Here is a 21079-nt window from a genome sequence, read left to right as displayed (position 1 = left end):
CGACCACTTGAAGCCATGTCTGTGATACTAAGTGTGAAGTCAGTGTGAGCACTCCACTGTTGGTGGTGCTGTTATTAAAAAAAAAAATCCCAGGAGGAAGCAGTGGAAATCCGCAAGCTAAAGGAAGCTAGATATTCTCCCTATTCAACAGCTGTTTCTTCCACCTGCTGTGGAAATTGTATTCTGGCTTTTTCTTTCTCCCATCAGGTTGCAGAGGATGCCTCTTTGCTACCCTAATGAGAAGCTCTAAAGTGTCTCATTTGCTTTAATGTGTTGCCGTGATTGTTACCCAGCTCTTAGGGTGCTTTAGGCATATTTTCACAGAAGATGGTTTGGGTCCATAAAGGAGAAATAGGTATTCAGGACTAAAGTGGACAGTCTTGGACTCATTTCCTTCCTGTCCCAGGAGGTGCTCATGCTGCTTTGGGGGAATGTCTGAAACTGCTTACAGGTTGTCAGAGAATCCTCAAAGCACAAACTGCAGATTCTCACTTCAGAAGGAATCTACCCTTCACGTACTGTGACAGTGCCCGTGAACCTCATGACCGTGAAGATGTGTTTCCTTGTTTCTGCCACTTCTTACCTGTTTTCTCCATGCAGCTGCTCTCAGTTCATGGGTCAGGGTTCAGGAGTATGGCCACTCTTCTAATTGGCACACAGATTCCCTGGAGGAGGGAGTAGGCAGTTAGTGTTTGAATCTTGCTCTCTCTCTCCTTGTGCTAGCCTGATCTGTCTTGTGAGGCCCTTTATTCCAGCCTTTCTTTGATTACCAGTCAGGCTGGTGGCAGGAGTACACCAAACCTGACTATCTGTCACAGGCTGTGTCCTGAAGGTGTTTGGATTGTGTATTATATGTATGGTGCCCACAGCAACCCCTGCTCATCTGAACGTTCAGTGTTTATGTTCAATCCTGTGTTCAATCCATAACTTCCCTTAAAGAGGATAGCTTAGATGTCGTCATCTGCAATTGTCAAGCCCTTAAAACTTTCTAGCCAATGTATTTTACGCTCAGTATGTTAAGTGAAGATTTTTCTGGGCCCTTTTTATCTGTATTCCTTTTTGTGTCGACTGCTGGTGTGGTGCCATCAAAGCCTCACGATCACTCAGACCTGTTCTCATCGCCGTTAGCTGAGCTGGCATTTAGAAAGTAAACTTCTGAGTTGGATTTCTGCTTTTGTTCTGTGTTTTGCTTTACTTTTGATGCTTAGGTCTTGCACCAGGAGCACATGTATGCTAAGGATACTTTGCACCCTGAACTCTCTCCCCATCCTGTTGAAGTTGAATTTGGATCTATGCCATTGCTACTCCCTAAATAGAACTATATAATTTTTATCTTCTTGAAGGATAACTAATTTTTTTGCCATTGTTAATAATGCTTTCTTTTCTCCCTTGTGGATTTGCAGACTGGTCAAATCATTGTGCCACAACGTTCAAGGAAGACGGACTGTGGACCTACCTCAACCAGATAGTGGCCTGCTCTCCCTGGGTTTTGTATATCTTCATGCTCGCAGCTTTCCATTTCTCATGGTCGACATTTTTATTAATAAACCAACTCTTTCAGGTATTTCTCATATGGCTCTGAATGACTTTTCAGTGACTAATAGTTGACTAGAAAGACTTGACTTTAAAATCTGAAGACCAGCATCCAGTTCCACCTCCAGGGCTCCTCCGTGAGTCTAGCATGCCATCTTCCACTCTTCATGTTTGGTTTCCTTGTCTGTAAGATGAGGATAACAATGTCCATCCATTCTCACATGCAGCTTAAAGTTAGAATAATACGTTTCTGAGGCTGTACCCACTCAGGAATGGTCAGTCTGGCCTTTTAATTTTATGGCACAGAAAAGCGAATTGAGTTGTTCAGAGTCACCTAGCAAATGGAGACGTGATCTTCTAACAGTGCCATTCAGGGTTCTTTTCATCTTGTGTTGAAGCTATATAGTGTGTGGAAACATGATATAAACTATAAGTATTATGCAAATGCAAAGCAGTTATTTTTCTTCAATTCTTCTGATTCTGTTACCTTATATAACGCTTTGGTAGACACAGGAGATGGGAGGATGAAAGGCAGGTCACTGAGCAGTGGGCAGAGTGAGCATGAGTTGAAAAAGTTCATGCAGCAGGGCAGTAACAGCCGTAGTTTTCTGCAGAGCTTCCTCCCCGTCCTGTGTCCCGTTACTATGGTCTGCCTGTATGAAATCAGCAGTGATCATTTTAGACAGTTATTAACACTGGGGTTCAGAGCAGAGCAGATCCCACTTGTATGGGGAAAAATACTGATAGACGTAAGAGGACAAGAGAAGGAGGTCAGGAGAATGCTGAGGAAAGGAACTAACCCTGAAGAGAGTGAGCACCCCTCCTCCTCCTGACGTCAGCTGCTCGAGCAGTGAGTGACAGTCAGTGTCATCAGGGAGTGCTCACGTATGTAATACCAACATTTAGCACACTTTCCAAGACATTTACATACCGTGAACCCTTGAGATAGGGAATGTGCCCGAGTAGAAGCTCTATTTAATGGACGAGGAAACAACATCTTCCAAGGTCTTGCTTCTGGTCAGAGGCCCAGTGATGAGCTGTATGAGGTTCAGACATCCTTAATGGCTAAGGAGTGCACAGAGTCATAACACCTATAATGCAAGCTCTCAGAGGCTAAAACATGATAATAAGACGTCAAGGCCAGTTTGGGCTGCATAGTAAAACCTGTCTCCAAAGCAGACATGATAGATAGCATTAATATTTAAAGAAAGGTTGATATATTTGTCTGTACTGAGGAAGGTTTCAGATAATTTTCACAAACAAGAATTGCACAATTGGGGTTGGGGATTTAGCTCAGTGGTAGAGTGCCTTGCCTAGCAAGTGCAAGGGCCTGGGTTCGGTCCTCAGCTCAAAAAAAAAAAAAAAAGAATTGCACAATTGTTTATTTAAGGAACAAAACAATCCAGTTCTTTTTGATTTCCTGAATATTCTGACTCAAGACAGTTTTATCTGCATTATACCAAACTGAGCAAGCAGGCTGCTGGCTGGGAGCAGAGTCTGTGTCCGCACACTGACCTGCTGGTCCCATCTCTCCTGTCTGAGCTCTGCAGCCCTGGAGCTCTTGCATCTCCTCGTAGACCTCAGCATGCATCTTAGACAGTTGTCTCTCACCGTTAAGTCCATTTTACAGATTGGAAATTGATACTTGGGGTGTTTCAAGGTTTAGATTAACTAACCCTGCAAACTGCTGTGGTCTATAATGATTTCAGAGTTTTTAATCACCTTACTCATTACTCTTTAAATTTATGACTTTGGATGTTCTTCCCTTTGGTATATTGGCCTTTTAAAAGAAAAGCTCAGAACTCAAAACTGTGATAATTGCACTGACACTCCCTTGCCCAATTTCACTTGTTCAACAAATACGTGTTCCTATCTTGAAATCTAAATATGGCTGTAAGACATGGCTGGTTTAGTGAGAAAGTATTTTATAATCCGAGTCAATGTGCAGTGCTTTCCTGAGTGATAATAAAATCAAGACAGTACGTCTAACCATTGTATTTACATGGCGAAGTACAGTGGAAGATTGTGGATCTTTGTCCTCCATGTGATCTTTTGCTGGAAAGTCTGAGGGTGTTGCCTTTATAGAATAAACAGTTGCTACCATCCTATAATGCACTTTTAAGAGTGGTAGAGCCATGATGTTGTAATTCTTAACTTGCCTCCGTCTTTTTCAGATCGCATTTCTGGGCCTAACTTCGCATGAGAGAATCAGCCTCTTAAAGCAAAGCAGGCACATGAAACAGACATTGTCCCTCAGGAAAACACCATACAAGTAAGTGAGTTCTGATCTAGTCACCAAGTCTTTGGAAGATTCACAGCTACTGATTTCCTGACCCAGTTCCATTTTTTTTTTTTAACCTACCTCATGGAACTGAGCCCATCTTTCTTGGAAGCCTAAAGGTTAGGTTTTCAGTGATAAGGTCATATGCCTGATGGGGTCAGGAATTCAGTCTACTGGACCCAGTGCAAATGTAAGTTACTTTGAAGTTTTGCCCAGATGGGGACTCTCCAGTTGAACCAAGTGATCACAAGGTTGTGTGTTGCTGGCAAGGAGTCAGTATGAGATAGTTAAGCATGTGGCTGACAAGCTAGCCTCAGGGTTCTCTGTAGAAAGCATCAGGCACTGTGCCTGGCCAGAATTAAGCATGGCCTCCTTGCCCCAGTAATTCTTTTATTTCTCTTTGTAACGTGCCCACCTGGGTCAGGGAGAAGCTACATTTTTAGATTTGGAATATGTATCCTTAGAACTTTGGCTCTGTAAAATCTATTGAAAATTAGAGTGCTTTTTGGAACTCTGATCTTGTGATGTGAAAGACCAGGCTTTGAAGCTTATCTCCCTGCCACCTACATCAGTGTCTCGGAGGCTGGGCATGTGGCAGAAGTGACCCAGAGCCCTCAAGAGATTTGAGCACTCACTTCGTATCTCATGAGCAGTCTGTTTCAAAGCCTGGTCTTAGTGTTTGGCTGTTAGACAGAGTAATCAGAGACTGGTTTGAGATTACGGTGTGGATTTACGGAGGAGGGAAGAGATGGCTACGACCAGGCCTGGAGAGTAGTGTAAAGCTGGCGATCATCTCTTCAGACTGGCAGTCATCCGTCTATATCTTAGTGGTTTAGCTAGGGGAATGAATATTTTATTGAAGTCTAGAAGCATGCCAGAGGTGCATGCCTCTAATCCCAACATTCAAGAAGCAGAAGCAGCTGAATCTTGAACTTGAGGCCATCATGGTCTACCTAGAAATGTCCAGGCCAGTCAGGGTCATACTATATACATAAGGTCTTACAATGTAAGACTTTGCCTCAGAAAGGTGGAGAGGAGCTCTTAAAGTACGGAAGTCTCATGGCAGAGGTAGAAGAGATGTATTTCAGGCAGGGTCTGATAGAGAAAGAAGGAGGGGTGGTCTGAGGCCTAAAGACGCTTTCGTGGAGCAGCACAGGTGAGAGCTGAGCCTTATTTGCTGAGGATAAGAACATGAAAACAAGCAACTAAGGACTTAGAGTCACTCTGAGGCTAACCTCCAATTCCTGTCCAAAGCAAGATCTTACTTCTTTGCCCACTGGTTAGCTTTACTCAGTAACATTTCTTGAACTTGACCCTGTGATTCCCAGAATGTCTCCACTGTCACTCACTCAGTTCTGCACCTATAGCCCTCTTCCTGGAAAGGCATTCCCTGGTTAGGTTAATCCTTCACAGATAGCAGCATGATGCTCAGGTAGAGCTGTTCTAACAGCAGCGTGGTCCAGGGGCGCATACACAGTTGGTGAATATAGGTTGGCTTTAGCATAAAAGATAGGGCATAGGTGTGTGCATTAAGGTTAAGTATTTTCTGTGCTGGAGTAAGATAGAACTGTTTCAGGAATTTGATGGAGAAAAAGTGATGCCAAAGATCATTGCAGTCACGCAGACTCTAAAGGATTGTTACTAGCAGTTAGATCTAGAGAGTCAGCCAACGATAACAGTGAGAAAGTGTGTGTTACAGGCTCACAGTTCAGTCATGGAAGAACAGCTGACACAGGAGTAGAAGGTTTACAGAGCTGGGTTTGGGGAAGTAAATCTTAAAAGTGTCATTGAGTATTGTCTTGAATACAAACGTAAAGAGGTTGGATGGGATCCTCTGGGCAGAGAGGTATCTTGAAAGATTGAGTTTGGGAAGTAAGAGGTTGTAGATGTATTAAGAGTTCTATGGGACAAGATAGTCTCCAATGTGTTAGGTAAACTGAAGGAACTGGGACAGGGACGTCATTCAGAAACTTAGGAAAAGGCCACCTTCCCGGTTACAAATCTGGCCTATGTGACCTTTCCGATAAAGTCCAGAGAGAATAGAAGGAATAAACTTAGTAATGGCAGTGACTGGTAGTGAAGAGAAGTGATGAAGAAATGTTATTGGAGTTGTTGACCTGCTGTCGGGGGCCTCACAATAGCTATTTAGGTCCACAGATGGAGCTAGGTTTCAGCTTTAAGGTTCTGGACCACCTCTTACCTTTCCAAAGGTCCTCTAAGATGCTCAGTGAATGCTTATGGTCTGGGTGAACACTTGTCAGGAACTGCACAAGAGATGCTGAGCTATTCTGTCTTCTCTTCTTTTTTCTATAGCCTCGGATTCACGCAGAACCTGGCAGATTTCTTTCAGTGTGGCTGCTTTGGCTTAGTGAAGCCCTGTATCATAGATTGGACATCCCAGTACACCATGGTTTTCCACCCAGCCAAAGAGAAAGTCCTTCGCTCCGTATGAAGAAAAGCCCCTCAAAATGCACTTGGACTTGTTTTTGTTTATGCTGGTGCTCTGAGATCTGAAAGTGAAGTGAGATATTCAGCTCCCCACAGTCAAAGTCTCTGGGAATGCAGTCCTCAGCAAGAGTGTACCTTCTGTCAGACCTGGAAAGACGGCCTGTTACTGAGCAATCTGGCAACATCTTTTAAAAAAATATGAAAATATTTTCCCCAAAACATGAGTTACTTTTTAAAAAATCATAATAGTCACTGATTATGGATAAAAGTATTTTCAAATACTATATTGGCTTTTTAAAAATAGTACTCTTTAAACTTGTAATTTTTGATAAGTTATTTGTCTTTCTTGTGTCTATAAATATGTAAAGAATATTTAAATAGATGTATCTGTTTTGCTTTCACACTTAATAAAAACATTTTTTATACTTGAGACTTAGTTTCTAATGCTTAACATCTTTAGAATCTTGAAAAGATGGGTTGACAGATGTAGTGATTAGGAATGAGTTGAAATTACTGTTGATGCCAGTAAGCGGTATTTCACCTAATTCCCCTCTTAGACTTTGAATACATGAAGTCTTAAATATTTGTCTAGATTTTCACCCAGTGCCATTAAAATATCAGTCGGTTAGTGATTGTAACTACTGATTTCCTGTTCTAGAGGGAATGCTGAGTCTGCCTAACTCTTGGTGTAGTTTACACAACTCTCCCAGTTACCTTTCTCACTGAATCCTTCCTTGAGTCCTTGTCATGGGGGGAAGGTAAGTTTCTCCTCATGGCCTGTACACACCTGAGCAATGCTGTTCTGTTGAACGGGTGTCACTCTGGGCCACTGGTCAGTTCATCAAGGATCCTCGCTCCTTCCTCCTTATTCCAGGTCCTCACTGATGGAAAGTACATCTCATGTCTCTGTAAGTTATTCCACAGTGAATCTCGAGCTATTGTAATCATGGAGCTTTGTAGAAGACAGAGGGAATGCTGACATACACGAAACTATACTAGGTAGCAAATGTTGAAAGCTGTTCAGATGAATGCAATAGGACATCAGAATTTAGAGGCCAAGGAGAGGCTCAGTGGATGCTATCAAGAGATTGTGAATGGTGCCATTTACAAAGGACAGGGCACCAAAGCAACAGGAGATAGGATAATCTAGTTGTACTGAATTTGGTGCTTCAAAGTGTGCATTTGTTGAGGGAATAATGTGATAACTATCTCTTCAGTGGCTTTAAATATTCTCAGTACTGGTGTCTAAATGCAACATAAGGCTCATTTCTTGCGTTCTGTCTAGCTCTCAGCAAGTGTCCTTCCGTTCTGAACCCACCATTACTGAATGTTTCCATATCTAATGAACCTTCTGTTAAAGGTGTGGAGAGCATGGAGACTCAAGAAACATTGGCAGATGGGACATCCTTATCTAAACCCCATCATCTGTCCCAGACAGTAACAAAAGAATCTGGGAAATGTAGTGGATTTGGGTGCCCAAGAATCAAACAACCCCAGAGTCCATGAGAATCGTTTACTTCTTTCTAAGTTTCTTTACTGCACATCTTTTCAGTTCTAGCATGTCCTGTTTTGTCTGGCTTCTGTTCTCTTGTACCACATTCAACAAATGTTTGGGGAGTGCCTTTGACTTGTCGAGTGTTACAAATGAAAGGGCATCACGTGCTAACAAGGATGCAAGAAGAAATGGGAATTTCAGTGCGAGGAGATTGTATACTGGCTTTGGGAGTTCATCTCCTCAGAGGTGGGTCCATCTGCTCAGGGACTTGAAGACAAATACTTTGTAAAGCATTTAACTTGGGCTTGATGGATGGTGATTTAAGAGTGAGGTTAAGGCAATGCCAAGCAACCAGAGCTTCCGGGGACTAAGCCACTACCTAAAGACTATACATGGACTGACCCTGGACTCTGACATCATAGATAGCAATGAATATCCTAGTAAGAGCACCAGTGGAAGGAAGCCCTGGGTCCTGCTAAGACTGAACCCCAGTGAACTAGATTGTTGGGGGAGGGTGGCAATGGGGGAGGATGGGGAGGAACACCCATAAGGAAGGGGAGGGGGGGGGATGTTTGCCGAAACCGGGAAAGGGAATAACACTCAAAATGTAAATAAGAAATACTCAAGTTAATAAAAAAAAAAAAAAAAAAAAAAAAGAGTGAGGTTAAGGAATGAAGATGAAGGAGGGGTTCCATTTTCCAGGAATTTCAAGCAGAAAGAAGAACTTCAGCAGAGACACGGTGAGTAGAGAGTACAGGGCACGGTAGGACAGATTTAAATCTGAGTGTAGCTAAAAGTAGTGTGAAGCCTAAATCGAAGGACCAGACTGGGGCTAATTTGTGAAGGTCCAAATATAATAGGCGTTTTTATTTACTCTCCAGAATGTTAAGTCCTAGGATCTAGTCTCTTAGAATATGAGTGTATTTGGAGATAAAGCCTTTAAAGAAGTAATTAGGGTTGGAGCAGGTCATATATCCCTAAGATATATATAGGCCTTGGCTCACTCTGGCTTCCTAAGAATAAAAGCCAGCTTTTGGACATAGACACATTGGCCGGGAAGACCATGAGAAGACAAGAGGTAGCCTGGATAAGCCAAGGAATGAGACTTAAAAAAGAAGCCAACCATGTTGACCCCTTGATTATGGTCTTTCGGCCTCCAACACAGAAGAAACTATCCAATGGTACAACCCAGTCTGTTGTACTTTATTACAGACGCCATCGTGAACTCATGCATAGACCAAATGGGAATGGAGAGGTGTGTTCTAGAAGTACCCTTGAGTCAGAAGCAAAGAAATTTTGAGGAATGGGGTGAGAAGATAAGGGGCAGGCCAAAGCTTCATCTCCTGGAGACATACTTGGTGGGGCTGTGTCTGAACTGTGGCAGAGAAAGGAAATTGCATTGTCCTGCGGTTGTGGCACACATGTAACTCTGTCTCCTGAGCAAAGCCTGGAGTCTGTGACAAGCCAAAATGTACATCGCTCTTAGAATCCACAGAGAAACCTGCCCTACATAAGGTAAATGACTGTGTGGGTTTCGTTGTTGTTGGGGTTGGAGCAGGGACATTGTTTTGTTTTGTTTTTTTGAGACAGGGTTTTTCCTTGTAGCTCTGGCTGTCCAGAAACTCATTCTGTAGACCAGACTCAAGAGATTTGTCTGCCTGTACTTCCCAAGTGCTGTGATTAAAGTCATGCGCCACCACCCTAACACGGCTGTTTTGAAGACAGCCTTCCATGGAACTTGGAGCATGGAGAAACTGATGGGTTTGCCTAGAGTTCATAGCTTTTTAATCAAGAGATTTATGCTTTTTATTTGCTTTCCAGGTAATTAAGGAATTGCAGAGAGGTAGGGAAAATGCTGTGGTTGCTTAAAGATTCAAGCCACCAAAGAAGCAGAGAAAGATGTGTCTAATTGGCTGCGTTTCATTAGTGAGGCTAGCAATTTGACGTAAGAGAAGTTTAAGAAACTTGCTAAACCCCAAAGAATAAGAGATAGAATAAGAGAAGACCATCTTCCTGTCGTTTGTAACAGGACCATAGGCCAAGTCTTGCTCTTATTTCCCAATTTCCACAACTTTGGAAAGCCCAAGATAGGACTGAAGGATCAACCTTTCAGTCCTTCTATTAGCTTTGCTTTTCCTCTGAGAATTGGCTTTCATATTCTCTATTTCTGAGACCTCCTATTTCTTCCCTCAGGTATGAGGAAGAGAAGATGCTTCCGTACTAAACACTGGGACACCATCTTCCTTTGCCTCTTTTTCCCATCTCTTCTCATATCTAACACTGAAATTCATCCTTTGCAGCTGGTTTTAAAAACTAGTCTGTCTGTCTGTCTGTCTGTCTGTCTGTATGTATGTATGTATGTATGTCTATCTGTCTCTCCCTCCTCTCTCTCTCTCTCTCTCCCCCCCGTCTCTCCCTCCCCTTTTTCTCCCTCCCTCCCTCTCTCCCTCCCTCTTTCTCCCCCTCCCTGCCCCAAGCCTTCCCCTCTCTGCAAAGGAGACAGAGAGATGGTACCATTAAAATGTTTATTGTCTCTCCCAACCCCCCAAAATAGTAAATAACGAAGCATCTTTTGCAGATTCCATTTCCGGTGGTCTCTTGTTACGTCAGGCAGCCTATGACTGCTTCTGAAGAGAAATGCTGTCCAGCTACAAAGGAGGCTGCGGGGCCAAGCTACATCTATGGGGTCACTCGGCCCTGCTGTTGACTAGCAGGGCTGCGAGAAAGCACGCCGTTTCACTCCTTCTTTTCCACTTGGTGTGTAAGCCCTCCAAACCCAATGCCTGTGGGGCCAAAATTTTTGGCATAGCAAACTGCGAACCAGAAAATAAGAGAGAATATATTGATTAGCATTGCTATTTTAGGTCACTCCTGAACATCATTCTTTTTACTTGCCAGTGGTAACCATTGGGTAAATTTGGCTTTTAAAAAAACAAAGCTGTATTTAGATTTGCTAATAGTCTTCGCTTACGTCTTTGCACTTCACGGTGTTACTGACACTTTCTGGTACAATAGTCCACACGAACCAGCTAGAATTGCCTGCCCAGCCTTCTACCCTGCCATGCCCTCCAGGCAGTCAGAAATGCTTACAGATCCTGTACTGTACTATAATGTCCTTCCGAAGAGGTTGCTGTTTCTCTTCCTGGGAGGCCCCTTCCCACAACCAGATTCCCCTTCAAGCACAAATATTTCTATATCTATATCCATAGATAGATGGATAGATAGATAGGATGGATGGATGATAGATAGATAGATAGATAGATAGATAGATAGATAGATAGATAGATAGATAGATAGATAGATAGATATTGGAAATGGACATAGAGAACCACAACCAAATATTAGACAGAGCTCTGGGAGTCTTGTGGAGGTTGATCAATGGCCCTGAAGGGGATAGGACCTCCACAAAAAGACCAACAAAGTCAATTAACCTAGACTCCCACACATCCGTAGCAGATGTGCAGCTTGGTCTTCAGGACCCCAACAACTACAGGAGGGGCTATCTGTGTCTCTGTTGCCTACCTTGAATCATATCCCCCTAACTGAGCCCCCTCTCTAGCCTCAATGGGAGAGAATGTTCCTAATCCTGCTGTGACTTGATGTGCCAAGGTGGGGTGATACCCAGAGTGGGGCCTCTCCCTTCTCAGAGGAGAAGGGAAGGGGAGATGGGGGAGGGGCTGTGTGATGAGGGGATCATGAGAAAAAGAGGGGGTGCTGCGATAGGAATGTAAAGTGTGTGTGTGTGTGTGTGTGTGTGTGTGTGTGTGTGTGTGTGTGTGTGTGTGTGTGCGTATGGGTGTGTTTGTGTGTGTTATAGCTGTTAGACAGCATGCAGTTCCTGCCCAGTGTCATCATGGACAAAGTTTTGGCAATCTATGGTTTTGAGGTCTGTTTGAGACAGTTGTGTAAGCCATCCTAGCCTTTAACTTACTATCTATTTGCTTCTGCCATCCATCCCAGTGTGGGGATTATAGGTATATGCTGCCATTCCTGGTACTTTGCCTCAATTAGCAATCCCTCTTTACCCCTCAACACACACCCAACCCACATACTCTCTCCTGTCTGCCCATCACAAGCCTTTGAACATTGTCATTAGGTGATGATGTTTCTCTGAGCTGCAAAATAGAGATCCTGCAGGGTTGAGGACAAATTAACTTTGCCCCCTAGTATGTTCTTGCTTTACTAGGTGTCAGGAGGGAGCTAGGCCTTGTCATCTCTGACAGGATCAAGGGATTGTGGCAGAGATTGAGGGGCAGGCTACAAGAATCAGGACAAAAGATAGTTTGGTACCTGTGTTTGCTAAGTGACTTGCAACATCAGAAACAGATGTCAGGAGGGGAGAGAGGCATACAGATGAGACAGGGTGACCTTCCCCTCAGTCAGGCGCCCCATCTGTCTCCCACGAAAAGAAAGATGCTTGGGTTTTCTAAAGGATTACCATGCTGTTTGTCTAGGCCTAAGGCAGGACACCACTTTTCCTCATCTCCCTTCCAGGTACCTGTGGTCCTGAACCCCAGAACGTCTGCAGACTTCCAGTAGGGAAGCCCAGAGCTGGGACCAGTGGCTATAACCATTTTCCTTTGGTGGTATTGCTTCCTTCCAAGAGCCCAAACTGCCAAGCTGAGCATCGTGATTCCTGGTAGACCTAGGCACTAGGCACCTTCCCCTCTCCTCAGACCTTTAGGAAAACAGGCCTCAAGAAGGTCCGTACAACCACTTACCTTTGCAATAAAGCTCCCCATCCTTGTCAGTGACATTTGTGGACTCCAGGCTTTTCCCACAGATGGCGCAGCGAAAGCAGGTCTTGTGCCAGGGCTGGGGGTCACAAGAGGGTTATTTATCAGGGAGGCAAGCATCACACTGTGGTTCCGTTTCAAGTCCACTGGCCAGCAGCACACAAAGCAGCACCACTGCCCTGGCCTTTCTCTTATGTAAGGGGACCCTCAACTAATAATCCCAGGAGTTTCAGGAAAATAAGATGTGATGGCTACATCCAGAAATTCTTAGAACCCTGCCAGTGGATTTATAATGACGATTTGAATGTGTGATTCTTCAAAATAAACTCAATAGAAAAGGGTTTCCCCAGAGTGACTGAGGTCCAGGGGACAAACTAGTTAAGAAAGACTTGTCCGATAGGCAGTGGTGATGTTTATATTAAATATGAACTTCCAGAAAGTGAGAGGTGAGGAACCGGACAGTTACTCAGGCAAAGCCAATCTTGTTTTCACTGTCTGTAACTATGATGGCAGAGAAGTGCAAGGCTTAGCTCTCTCTCTCTCTCTCTCTCTCTCACATCATTGTCTGGTCAGGCACGGCCCATTGGTTCTTGTGTGTCTACAAATGGCTGGTCTTTGTGTGGGAACAGCCCTAAGCTTCAAGTTAGATTCCTTCAAGGCTCCCCTCTCCATATTTAGAATTAACACACCCTCCACCCAGGTCCAGTTTCTTTGGTGAACACCCTGACTTCAGGCTTGAAACAGAATCCTCAGGGCAGTCACATTTCTGTGTATGCTTGATGACTTTCCCACACGCCAGGACATGTACGAGTAAACTTGTGTGGTAGCAGAAATCAGCCTGAGGTAGACAGTGCTGGTGGATTTCCAGACCAGACACCTCCAGAGGGAGTGGGCACAGAATTATAGGGGGAGGAAGAAGGACATTTGCACCTTTGTGTCCATGAAGATAAGAGTATGCCTTCCCCACCCCCAGTACACTAATTCTTATGGCGACAAAGTGTACTAGTTGTAGTTCTCAAAGAGCACTAGGTAACAATCACGAAACTAGGAAATGTGTGGTTTCTAAACAGGTTGTGGGAGCTAAGGAGGATGAAGGCTGTGGCCCCCACCCACAGTCCCCACTTTCAATTCTCCCACAAACCAAGTGGAGAATCTGAGATTTGGCTCATCCAAACATCCTCACCTTGCCACCTCCCATGACCTTCTCGGCAGCGTATACCGACTTTCCGCAGCGTGGGCACTTCTCTGATTCTCCAAACTTCGCAGAGAACTTGGAAGGGTTGCTCGTGGTGGCTGCACGTGCCGGCTTTGGGGATCTGAAGGAAGCATAAATTAAATGAAGACCCTCCTCGGCACACACTATAAAAATTGTGTCTCGTGTGACATACCTCACTGTACTGTGCCTCTTTCTCTTCATCTGGAAAGTGGGGGTAGTCATGGGACCTGTCCCAGTTGTTGAGCAGGTTAAGAATGATGACTGCGTTACAGCACTGAACACAGCCTCTGTCGGTGCGGGTGGGCCAATGTGGGTCAGTTTGAATGGTTTTACACCTTTGCTTTCACACGTTGGTGAGTGTTCTGTACACGTTCATGTGTTGCTATTGCTGTGCACTTGTTGGTTTGCTTTGTTCCTCAGATTTTTCTGTACAATCATGGAGCCAGCTGATTATCTGAGTGGTGAAATCTGTTACCTATAACTCCAATTGACCTCTTCTTATTCATCTCAAAGTTGCCGTCCCCTTCAGAGCAGTATCCAAAATAGAAGAAAGATTCCACGCCCTGCATATGTACTCTTTGATGTTCCCTTACATTTGGTGTCCCCTGAGACTTACCGGTGTTTGAAGTGGGTATGGATAATGGGAAGAGAGGGACCAACAGACAGTAAGAGTCAGCATCTCCTGCTGGTGGAGCTAGGAAGAAACCCTGGTCCCCTAAGACTTTCCACTGTTTTCCCTATGGCAGAAAATGGACTTTAAATGATGCAAGACAGAGAGTGCAGCTGGCATCACACCCTTGTCTTTAACAAAAGGTCTCCAGCTGGGATGGAGAGTAATGAGAAAAAATAAAGGGGTGGGGAGATCCCTTTTAGCAGTGAGCACACATCCCAAGACTTTTCCAGGTTCTATAGTAGATGATTCTCTTCTTAAGACACCAAATGACAAAGTGCTCTCTGAGGGGCTTGCACAGTTGAGCTAATCTTTCTGGCTAATCACCATAGGAGATCAGCCCCATAAGACTGTTTTCAGTTCTGGATGGTGGTCAGTGGTGATCAATAGTGAATTCGAGGATTGGGGATGGAGACTGAGCCGGCAGTGGCCATTGTGATTTCCCACACCCTTCGGGTTGTGTTGGGGATGGGGAGCATCTGCACTGTATGGGCTGCGGACAATCAAGGAGGCCTGACAAAGCATTAGAATTGATTCTTTCCTTCAGAGGCTCATCCCCAGACCCTTCCCCTTGCATTGCAAACATTACTCATCTTACAGCCTAAGAAAGAAATCGTTAATAGCGAGCACACAGAGGACCATTGCTTTCCTGCTGCATTTATGTGATTTACACAGAAGCTCTCAGGGGTGAAGAAAAGAGACTCCGTGCAGTTTACAAAGGCCAAATAATGAAACATCTGTACAGTCTTAGTTTTCTCTTGACATGCAAACCAAGAACCATCATGTAAAAGTAATTGCCCTTTAGAAAGACAAATAATTTAAAGAAAGTCTCCAGAGAGACAACACATTGTTAGGAGTTGGTCAGACCGAGCGTTCCTATTGTTGGCAAGTCAACAATAGAGTCCATTCTCCCACTTCTGGAAAATGTTGCTATGGAAACAGAATGAACCATCTTGATAATTGGAGAGTCACAGAGAACCAAGAAGCATGGCAGTAACTTACTGTTGGAACTGCAGGCCAAGGTGCTCGCCGGTGTCTGTGCTGAGGCAGCCAGCGCCTTGTCCAAACCCGATCCCCTTGGGGCCATACTTGCGCCCATAGCAGACCTTACAGTAGATCTCTGACTCATGAGCTGCCACTGTGGTGCTGTCCAGAGCCTTCCTGCAGGCCACTGCAGAGAAAAGGAAAAGTCAGGGAGTTAGAGTTGAGCTCCCCATCCCTCTCTTCTGTACCTGATGCTCAGTGTCCCAGAAATAGCCAGAGAATTTGTCCCAAGTCACTCTCAAGAGAGCCCTTGTTTTTGCAGATGAGGAAAGGGGTTTAGAGAAAAGGCAAGCTATGTTTGGCCTACCCAACTGGAAAAGGGGCAGAAAACACTGCCACCAAAGGATGTAGCCTTGGACCTTCTCACAACAGGGCTTCTGACCAACAAGTGAATCATGCTGAATGGTGTCAGGGAAGTTAGGGGGTAGGGACCAAAGTATCTATCTACCTGTCTGTCTGTCTGTCTGTCTGTCTATCTATCTATCTATCTATCTATCTATCTATCTATCTATCTATAGGGACCAAAGTATCTATCCATCTGTCTGTCTGTCTATCTATCTATCTATCTATCTATCTATCTATAGGGACCAAAGTATCTATCCATCTGTCTATCTGTCTGTCTGTCTGTCTTTAGGGACCAAAGTATCTATCCGTCTAGATAGATAGATAGATAGATAGATAGATAGATAGATAGATAGATAGATAGATAGATAGATAGATAGATAGACATTTGTTATTTTTTGAGACAGGATTTCTTTTTGTAGCCTTAGTTGTCATGGAGTTAGCTCTGTAGACCAGGCTAGCCTTGAACTCACAGAGATTGACCTGCCTCTGCCTTCTAAGTGTTAGGATTAAAGGCATGCACCATCACCGTCCTTCATCAAAGTTTCTGAAGAACACTGTGGAATTAGGGGTGGGGAGGAAGGGACACAGGTGGCTCACTGGTCCCCTCAGTCTCCCATTGGCTCAAGCTGCCTGGTCACTGTGTACTACTCACCTCGTGTCATTTGTCTCCAAATATAAGGTAACTAATCCAAGATGAAGTTTTCAAAAGTATTTGTTTTTCAAACTTGAAAGGGCTTTGTGCGTGATTGCGTGTGTGCATGTCTGCGTATGGTGTTAGGAATTTAACTGAGGGCCTCAGGCATACTAGCCAAGCTGTCTACTGTTGAGTTATACAAGCAACCCTGAGGGGGTTTTAGAGATGCAAATGAAAATGTTAAATCATCTAATAATACTTAATAATACACATGAAGAGTAAACTGACTTGGAAACGCTATTTGTTCCTTATCTCACACAAACTCCATTGTTTCTTGGCCTCCTCCTTTCAGCCCCTCATTTCTGAGACAGCTGACTGTACATCTCCGAACAGCTCATGTTCACTTAGCTCGATATCCGAGCCCTTGACAGGCAGCCCTTCTTTGTCCCCTGACCAGGAGGCTACAGTATGCAAACAATCTCAACACGTACAGCCTCTTATCCGCCGTAACACATAGGCAGTGTAAAGTGTAAAGAATTTCCACAACTCAGGCTGGAGAGATGGCTCAGCGGTTAAGAGCACTGTCTGCTCTTCCAGAGGTTCTGAGTTCAATTCCCAGCAACCACATGGTGGATCACAGCCATCTGTAATGAAATCTGATGCCCTCTTCTGGTGTGTCTGAGAACAGCAACACTGTACTCACATACATAAAATAAATAAAAATCTTTAAAAAAATGTTTCCACAACTCAATGAAACGCTATAGCGCTTTGCAATAGTGACCACTAAGTGCTTATAGCAATGGTCTTTAAGTGAGATCATAACCTGAGAAATAATAAGTCATGCGTATTCCTTCTAATCGTTTCTTTAAAACAACAATTTCTCCAAGTGGGCTTTGTAAGCAGTTTGGCCCAGGTGAGGTTGTGGCAGGTTAATAATGTATTTCTAAAGTGATTTGCTTTGTTGTTATAAAATCGTGCAATTGAGACAGGATGAAAGAAGGAGCTGAGATTGCCAATGAAGTAGAATGGGCCAGGGGCTAAAGGTTGTAGAGCTTGGAAGATGGGAGTATGGGAGAGAATTCATTCAAGTACCTATTGGCTAAAAATCTTTGCAAAAAATTAAAAATAATTAAGTCATTGAGAGAGTTTCCAATAGCATGAGAGACTTTTAAATGCTTTGAATAAAGACCAGATTTCTTTTTCTTTGAAGAGTAATTTAGGGGAAATGTCTTACACTGAGGCATAAAAGGATGAGACCCTTGTCTGATCTTGCTGCCATCGGTTTCCACCCTCCACAGTTGCTAACATATTTGCTAATGGTTTAGATGCTGAATTCCAGAAGATAGAGATGTTCTAACTTAACATGTCCAGACCGCAACAGAGGGCCCAGGTCTGCATGTCTGATGAGTGACTGATGGAGTGAATTTACTTGTCATAAGATATCAGTGACTTCCTCTGGTACACAGCATTGAATTTTAGAACTGGCACTGACCTTACTTCCTGTGATTTACCTAGTTCTACCTCTCAGCTCTCCATGACAGCTTGTAAAGAAAACCTCACAGGTACTGGCCAATTCTGGCTTCCAAAGAGCTTTTTAAAAGCATGTTATTATATTTTTCTCTCTCTCTCTCTCTCTCTCTCTCTCTCTCTCTCTCTCTCTCTCTCTCTCTCTCTGTGTGTGTGTGTGTGTGTGTGTGTGTGTGTGTGTGTGTGTGTGTGTGTTAATCTGAAGGAATTGTTTCTTTCCTTCTGCCATATGCATCCCAGGGATTGAATTCAGGTCATCATCAGTCTTGGCAGCAAACACCCTTTACCCACTAAACCATCCAGCTGTCCCCCTTCTGACCCCTGAAGAACTTTTGTACACAGCAGTAGAAAACTGTGCTGTCCAGTACCATGGCAACAGCTATGTGTGATAGATTATCATGCTCACAAAATCACACCCAACTTCAAACAGTGAGAACACTAAAAGAAATGAGTAATGAGGCATATATTGGACAAATATCTCATATATTTTGTGTTAAATGAGATATTTCAACATTGATTTTACCCAGTTCCTTATCGGTATACTTATAAAATGATGACTAGTATGGAATGTTACATATATGGTTACAGGGTGAGTACTATGTAATGTCTTATGGTTTATATGTAACATATAACCATATGGAGAGATTAAAGTAGAGGACTCAGTTAGTGCTGGAGTCTATCTAGAAGTAAGAACAACACTGATAGGATAAACTGACACTTGGCTGGAATCTAGCTAACTTCTTGGAGATAATATAGAAATCTGTGCCTCTCCCCAGAGCCCTCTGCCACACAACTGAAGCTCACACTGCTCCTCTCTCATCCACCTATGGGCTGGGGGCAAACGGGATAGGCTATCAAGTGCTCAAAGCCTTCTGTGGCTCCATTGAGTATAGCCATCATCTGTCTTGGCAGAAGTCAAGACAATCCCCAGTGAGAAGCTTCCATCCACTCCACTTCCTATGCCAGCATCAAAATTAATCAACAAAAGCAAGACAAAAGCTGGAAGGATGAATTTCCAGCTATAGGGCCCCAGCTTTCTCCTATAACAAACCATCAAAAAATCCATTTTCATCTTATAGATAGAGAAACTGAGGCCCACCATGGTAAAACAACTTCCCAAGTGACACAGTGAATGGAAAAGTCTAGACTCAAACCTTACCATTGGTTTAATTCCAGTGTTCTTACCAACTCTACTTTAAAGAACACTAGCTGGTTTTGGAGAAATATCAAAAGGCTTGTGGAATGGAAAATAAGTTCTCGATAGTTGTAAACGATGCATGGATATGAGGGATGTATAAGACTTAAAAGATAATTGCCCATCATTAAAACCCAAAGTATCAGGAAGCTTATCAACCTAGTCACAAACCCTTCTTTTCCTCTATAAATATGTTTGCTAAGAAGGGGAGGACCACAGAACTGCAGCTGAGAACACAGCATGTCAGTGTTTCTGGCAGATGCCCTTGGAGTATATAGCTCCCACCCTCATACTTGGAACTTGGGCACTGAAGTTCTGTTTGCAACCACTAGGGTGGGACATAAGGGTTAGAGCTGACCCGGCTAATGGATCCTGCCAGATACTGAACAAAGCTAGCCTGGGAGCTATCAAAAGCTTTAACCTAGAAGCAGAGACAGTAAGTGGTTATCTCAAAGCCATAGCCCATCTCTCCCAGAAAAGAACTAAGCACTATCCCTTAGCCCTCGCTCTACTTGCCACCTGGGATTAGAGAGGAGAAATGACCTGACCAAAGTCACGTGACAGACCCTCGGGTACACAGTAGCTCGGAGCTCCCCCAGTTCAGGCATTTGTAAATCTGTCTAGCAGCTGTTGGTAAAGAGTTCCTTCAAGGAGTTCCTGTGCCTAAGCCCAACATTTATGCAAATGGAATCGCTGCCCACTGCCTGACCTAAGTCTTTTCTTGGGGAAGACCAACCACAGCTGCCTTTGCTGACAGCTGACCGGAACCACGCAAAGGGTCACATCTAATTTGGCTCCAGACAACTGTTAGTTTCCTTTCTCTGCTAAATCACACTTTGGAAAATGTCACAGAGAGCAGGGCCAGACCCACTTGTCCTGACTTTGAGCTTGGTGAGAGCGCCACTGAACTGGTGCAGGGCTAGAGAAAGTGCTCGAGGGAGCGCTACGCCTGATCCTCGTGCAGTCCACTGGTAGCATTTCTCACAGCTTTCTGGCCATGTTCCTACATGCTGCCCACAGCATGGGAGCCACTGACAGACAGTAGTAGGACTAAATGAGAACTCTGAAGCCCCCTGTGGCACCCGTGCCCCCATCCCCATAGGGTCTGTCCAACTCACTGCAGTGGAAGCAGGTCTTGTGGAAGCTCCTCCCATTGCACTGGATTTCTTCTGCATGGTAAACCGTCTTGTCGCAGGCTCCACATTTTGCACCTCCACCCCAGTTCGGCATGGTGAAGACTCAGGGGCCAAGGTCAATCTAAGAGGATATAAAGCAAATATCCTAGGTTTAGATGATATCAAGGGGAAACTGACCTAGAAGTACAGTGTTCTGAGGACCAGGGGACAGCCTGGTTCATTCAGTCACTCTCTCATTCGCTCATTCAACAAATGGCCACCCTCAACAAATAGGTTCAGATCCTGAAGGCTTTGAGAAATCTATTTATCAAATCAGCTCAGCCCCCCCCCCTTTGTTAAATGCCAGAGACATCTGTCCCTGTGTATCTCCCAGGGTTACTAGAAGGAATAGACTTCTAGTCTTATGCACATAAAATTGTATGCTAATACTACATTTCGTCATCTGAAGTTTGAAAGTTATCACATCGGAAGTGGGCTTAGCTTCTGAACACGACATGTTCTTGGCGGCTCAACTCTACCCTGACCACCTTAAATCTGTATAGATACAGTGAGGGTTCTGGTTTGGAATACCACGGAGCAGGCAGTGTGGATGCTGCATAGTGTCTTACAGTCTTAGCTTATCCAGTTGGCAAAAATACAAACGAGGTAAATAGTGACGTGTCTGTTGTGGAAGAATACCATTTCCAGCCGTACAGTTCAGCGCTCTAGCAGCTCAGCAATCTGGCGAGAGAGACTCTGCTGTCTCTCAGCCGCCCGCCCTCAGCATGCTATGTGCATCTAGAGGGGGAGCTGAGCTTTTTTGCTACTCATCCCAGACAC

At 44.2% G+C, this 21079-nt stretch overlaps 2 protein-coding genes across 6 annotated transcripts in view; one reads left to right on the top strand and one right to left on the bottom strand.

Moving 5' to 3' along the window:
* Positions 1 to 6692, top strand: part of Zdhhc13 (zinc finger DHHC-type palmitoyltransferase 13) — a 31996-nt gene extending 25304 nt beyond the window's left edge. For both annotated transcript variants that reach the window (XM_032893548.1, XM_032893549.1), the window contains exons 14-16: positions 1404 to 1561; positions 3708 to 3805; positions 6128 to 6692. In XM_032893548.1, coding sequence (XP_032749439.1) covers positions 1404 to 1561; positions 3708 to 3805; positions 6128 to 6266 — 395 coding nt within the window. In that variant the 3' untranslated portion in view covers positions 6267 to 6692. The remainder of the gene's footprint in view (positions 1 to 1403; positions 1562 to 3707; positions 3806 to 6127) is intronic.
* Positions 6693 to 10268: 3576 nt separating this feature from the next.
* Csrp3 (cysteine and glycine rich protein 3) lies at positions 10269 to 20383 on the bottom strand. Of its 4 annotated transcripts, none has more exons than XM_032896013.1 (6): positions 20243 to 20354; positions 15382 to 15550; positions 14405 to 14424; positions 13677 to 13786; positions 12479 to 12572; positions 10426 to 10570 (listed from the first exon to the last, which is right to left on the bottom strand). In XM_032896013.1, exons 1-6 carry the CDS (start codon positions 20352 to 20354, stop codon positions 10494 to 10496), a joined length of 582 nt encoding a protein of 193 aa, XP_032751904.1. In that variant the 3' UTR covers positions 10426 to 10493. The 4 variants fall into 4 exon arrangements, with proteins under 4 accessions (XP_032751903.1, XP_032751906.1, XP_032751904.1 ...); XM_032896014.1 differs by having other exon boundaries at positions 13695 to 13786; XM_032896012.1 differs by lacking the exon at positions 14405 to 14424 and having other exon boundaries at positions 10269 to 10570; positions 13677 to 13809; positions 20243 to 20383.
* Between the last annotated feature and the right edge of the window lie 696 nt (positions 20384 to 21079).

This window comes from Rattus rattus, chromosome 2, assembly GCF_011064425.1.
Source record: "Rattus rattus isolate New Zealand chromosome 2, Rrattus_CSIRO_v1, whole genome shotgun sequence".
Classification (NCBI taxonomy): domain Eukaryota; kingdom Metazoa; phylum Chordata; class Mammalia; order Rodentia; family Muridae; genus Rattus; species Rattus rattus.
This window is presented reverse-complemented; position numbering and strand designations above follow the sequence as displayed.